Here is a 4,868-nt window from a genome sequence, read left to right as displayed (position 1 = left end):
TTCTGTCTCATTTTCTATTGTCAATCTTTTTACTATTTACATGTTTATGCCCAAAATGCTTAATTAAGATTCAAAGTCATTCTCATCTATGCTGTGTGCATTACAGTTTAAGATGAATTAAATTCATATAGCCTATTTTACATTGTTACAGGCACCTTCTGAACAGCTGAACGGTGTTACCGGAAACTCACGAGATGTAATAAGTAGAATGCAGTTGTGCAAGTAGTCCATTAGCTGTCAAAGAAGGCACCAGTGTGAATTCAATAGTACACATTGAATGCAATTACATGTAAAGTATAATTTATTATGTGCAAAAAAATGTCAAGCTTAATCATATCAATCATCAATAGAAGGAACAGTGATACTCTTTCATCAAGCAACTTATTTTTTATAGCAACAAACTGAGTAGAATATACCCTCATAAAATCAGTATTTTCATTTAACAAAGTTCTTACACATGAATTATAAGAATTAGGACAAATGATTAATCATCATGTAATTCAAAACATTTGGATAGGGTATTCCATTTTATTTGGTTGAATATAGGTTATATTACTTTGTAGATTACATAGGCAGGTTAGTAGGCAAAAAAATATGTGAAACTCGAAGGCACAAATTAAGGTTATTTTGTGTTGATACTGATTGTCTTCTTTTACATCTAAACGCATTGGCATGCTGTGAATATTCTTGTTTTGGTTGATTGAAAAGACAAACAGTATAGACAGAAGAAAACAATGATGGTGATATAGTACCATCTGCTGGTACAGCAAGCAAATAACTCGCAATCTCTCATACAGAAATCTCATCCTGTCTTGATCTCTGACAAATGCAAGACAACAGGGTAATATAGTGCAATGCTCTTTGGATGTGGATTTCAAAAGAAGTAACTCTTTTATAAATAATGAACAATATTACATTGGAGACACTAAATGAGGTAAATACATAAGTGCAAATTGCATTTCACTTTTGCAGGCATGAAGATTCAAGTATTCTGGGAAATAGTAAAAAAATAAAAACAACAAAAAACTATATTCCTGAAATAGAGAATCAAATTGTACATACATTTCCAGCATGCACCCATTTTGCTTTTTACAATTGCATGTATTGTATTTCTAGCTGATTTTCAACATTCAAATAGGAAGGAGGAAGTGTAAAGACTGAGAGAATAAGTAATAAAGTTAAACTAATATAAAATCTACCTTTGTTACCTTGTTTGATTAAAAAAGGACTTAAATGCAACATTTTTATATCAAATCTAGCTCAAAGTGCATCATGGCAGAAAGTAAAAACATTAAGAAAGAGATAGGGACAGTAAAATTACCTTGGTGTAAAAACAAAAAACAAAAAATAATTTATACAACAACTTGTAGTTTTTTTTGTATTCATGCAGGTTTCATATAGTTTTGAAAAACTTATGCCATTCTCACTTATTTTGAATAAATTACAAATAAATTAATAGACAAAAAATGAGTGTCAAAATAGAAACAAGTAGGAAAACAATTACAGAGTCAAACTGATAAAAGTAAAAGCAGAATTGAGGCAGATTTCACTCAGATCTTCTCAATCTCTAGGCATTCTGGTGGATCAGTCAGACTTTGCGATTGTTGACTATATTTAGGAAGTCCATTAGCTGTGTCTTTCTTATTCCACTCCTCAGTGATCTCTGCCAGTGTCCTCCCTTTGGTTTCAGGTAAAGTGAAACTGATAAAAAGACAAGCAGCCACACAAACAGCGCAGAAGGGAATGAAGCAGAATTGTCCCAGGCCATTAACTATGAATGGAAACGCCATTCCTATGATGAAGAGACAAAGCCACATCATGGATCCAGCAACCATGTAAGCTGCGGGACGTGTCAGTTGGTCAAAGAGCTCGGCTGGCAGGATCCCGGTGACTCCTGCGGGACCCATGCCAAAACTGAAGATGTAAGCGAACACGCAGGCCATACTCAGATACGGCATGCCGGCCACTTTGCCCTCCAGCGAGAGAGCAACAGTGAAGACCACCGCCCAGCAAGCCATGAACAGATACCCGCCTGCGAGGAGTAACCTGCGTCCAACACGCTCGATCAGGAGATTACAGGCCAAAGCGGAAGTGAACTCACAGGCACCCGTGCCGATTGTGACATACTGAATCTTGTCCATTGGAATACCGGCTTCCTGAAAGATATAGGAGGCATAGAAGTAAATGGAATCATTTCCACACAGCATCATGGCACTGCTGGCAGCCATTACAATGCAGAGCTGCCTGCGAAGACTTCTGTCTCGGATCAGTTCCCACAGTGTCTTGGCATGGGCATCACCCGCTCCTGCCCGCTCCTGGAGAATCTCTTCCATCTCTTCAGTGAAAACACTGCACGCTCTGAGGCGTTTCAGGGCCTGACCGCACGCCTCTCTGTCCCCGCGGTCAATGAGCAAGTAACGTGGGCTCTCTGGAAACCAGGGCAAGGTGATCAGCTGTACTAGTCCGGGGAGAGCATTGCTTGCCAGTAGATAAGGCCAGAGAAACTCACTCCCTAAAACTTCAGTCAGACCCATTATCTGGCCCATCAGGATCCCTAGAGCAGTGAAAACAGCCGAAGAAAAGGCAACGGCACCTCTCAGGTTCTTAGGTGCACTTTCTCCGAAGTACATGGGCTGGACGTTCATACTAATACCAGCGTTTACCCCCACAAGCAGACGTGCCAGAATGATCATCTCAAAGGACCCAGCCGAGCGACTGCTCAGAGCCAGGACTGCACTCAGAAAGAGAAAGCTGTTGTTCAGCAGCAGGGTACCCTTCCGTCCAAACTTAATAGCCATTGGGCCAGCAAGCAGGGATCCCAAAAGTCCTCCGAGTGAGTAAATGGAAACAATAAAGGTCCATATCAGTATCACCTGACTAGACTCAAGAGCTGTACCCCATCTCTTCATACAGGTTTCATTAATGAACTTCTGAACATAAGATGTGGGTGCATTAATGATAGAAATATTATAGCCATACTGAAAAGTGCCACCAATGGCTGCAGAGCACACAGTTAATGCAAGAATGCATGTGCATCCTCCTTGCTTCGTAGTTTCATTCATTTTTAAAATAAATAAATAAATAAATACATTCTTATTTATATAGCCAAAAGAAAGAAGTAACTCATGTAAATATCTTTGCCATTATTGACCAATTATAAAAATACCTAGAAGGAAAACAGGCACGTGCAGTCCCCCGGTGATCTCTTGTCATTGAAATGTGTGCTGCAGCTGGAGCACTTCCTCAAACGACGTCAGACTGTCGCTCTTTCAAAATAAGAGTCCTTTTGTGTGCAATGTAATTACAGTTCCAAAGAACACTGTAAAACGACCCTCAGGTGAAAGACTCAATAAGCCTTTCTTAAACTAAAACACTTTAAACCTTCTGAAAGTGATCTTGAAGTGGTGATATAATGACTGCAGTTACTCTAAGATCATAAACTGGGGAACAATAGTCCATTAAATATGTGGAAGAAGGGAAGAAAAAGAGAGAGGAGAAAAAAAGGAAGGAACTTTCAGAGAGATTACTTTCCTAATGTTTGCTTGGTGATACAAGTTTATGTGCTGAATAATCCTGCATTTATATTACACTGTTTCCCATTGCAGGTACTCTTCAACACATGGGTTCGAATCCAGCCAAAGACCTTGTTCATAATATTTTGGATTGAATTAAATAAACAAAATTGTTGAATGCATACTTTTCCCAGGTTAATAAAACATATGAATGCAATTTATTTGTTGTCTTTTTGATATTCTTTCTTGAATAATAAAATATACCATATTGGTATGTAATATATTATTGTGTACTGATGAAGAATTTTGTTTGGGTACATTTGTCAGTTCTAGTTAAAGGTGCAACTCATAAAACTCAGATAACAGTATAACATCCAATTGATCCTTTTATATTATAATTGTTTTATTGTGTACTGATGTATTATGACATATAAAGTGAAAAAAAAGATCACCTGCCAATTATTATTATTAATTTTTTTACCAATATGCCAACAGAACAGTAACAACTATTACATTAAACATGTAAAATGCCATGTATAATGAAAGGTAATAAATCAAGTTCAATAACATTATACACAACCATTGACAATTGTAAAGTGGTATTTTAACAATGGTTCACATTAACCTCGCCAACCCAGAGGTCTTTAAGGCTACGTTCAGACTGCAGGCCAGGGGCCGTATGTATAAAACCTCTCAGAAATGTTCTTAAATAGAACAATCTCAATCTGTTTACTGACTCTGACTTAGTGTCTCCATTATCTCTAGTGTGTAATCTTGGCTTTATTTTTGATTCACAGCTGACATTTGATGGCCATATTAAAATGTGTCGAAAGCTGCGTTTTTTCCACCTCAGAAATATTGCCAGACTTTGACCTTCTCTATTACTGCCTGATGCAGAAAGGCTTATCCTTGCCTTTATTACGTCGAGGCTTGATTACTGCAATTCACTTTATTCCTGTCCACTTTATTCCTGGTCTTCTTAAGAAACTTAAGTATATTCAAAATTCAGCCACACGCGTACTGACTTACACAACTGCTCGTCAGCATATTTCTCTGGTTCTTTATTCAAGTCAAGTCAAGTCACATTTATTTATATAGCGCTTTTTACAATACAGATTGTATCAAAGCAGCTTTACAGAGATAACAGGAAAATGCAACAAAGTTTGTTTCCAGAAGAAAATAGCGTCACATATATGTGACCTAATACCTTATTTGTTTATCAGTCAAATGTAGTTTTACTTTTCAATGTAGTAGTTTTTTTTAAAGCAGCTTTGTCCACTTTTTTTATACTACTTTGTACAAAAGCCTAAAATGTGCAAAATACAAAAAGAAAAGTATCAATGCAAGATTAAACAT

General features: G+C 37.3%; 1 protein-coding gene across 1 annotated transcript; it reads right to left on the bottom strand.

The window, feature by feature from the left end:
• Nucleotides 1-283: 283 nt before the first annotated feature.
• On the bottom strand, nt 284-3,251 carry LOC143740093 (solute carrier family 2, facilitated glucose transporter member 11). Its single transcript, XM_077232173.1, has one exon. It carries the CDS (start codon nt 3,060-3,062, stop codon nt 1,551-1,553), a length of 1,512 nt encoding a protein of 503 aa, XP_077088288.1. The 5' UTR covers nt 3,063-3,251; the 3' UTR covers nt 284-1,550.
• Nucleotides 3,252-4,868: the final 1,617 nt, after the last annotated feature.

Source organism: Siphateles boraxobius, unplaced genomic scaffold (genome assembly GCF_051911475.1).
Source record: "Siphateles boraxobius isolate OS27281-9 unplaced genomic scaffold, OSU_SipBor_1 166, whole genome shotgun sequence".
NCBI classification, from domain to species: Eukaryota; Metazoa; Chordata; class Actinopteri; order Cypriniformes; family Leuciscidae; genus Siphateles; species Siphateles boraxobius.
This window is presented reverse-complemented; position numbering and strand designations above follow the sequence as displayed.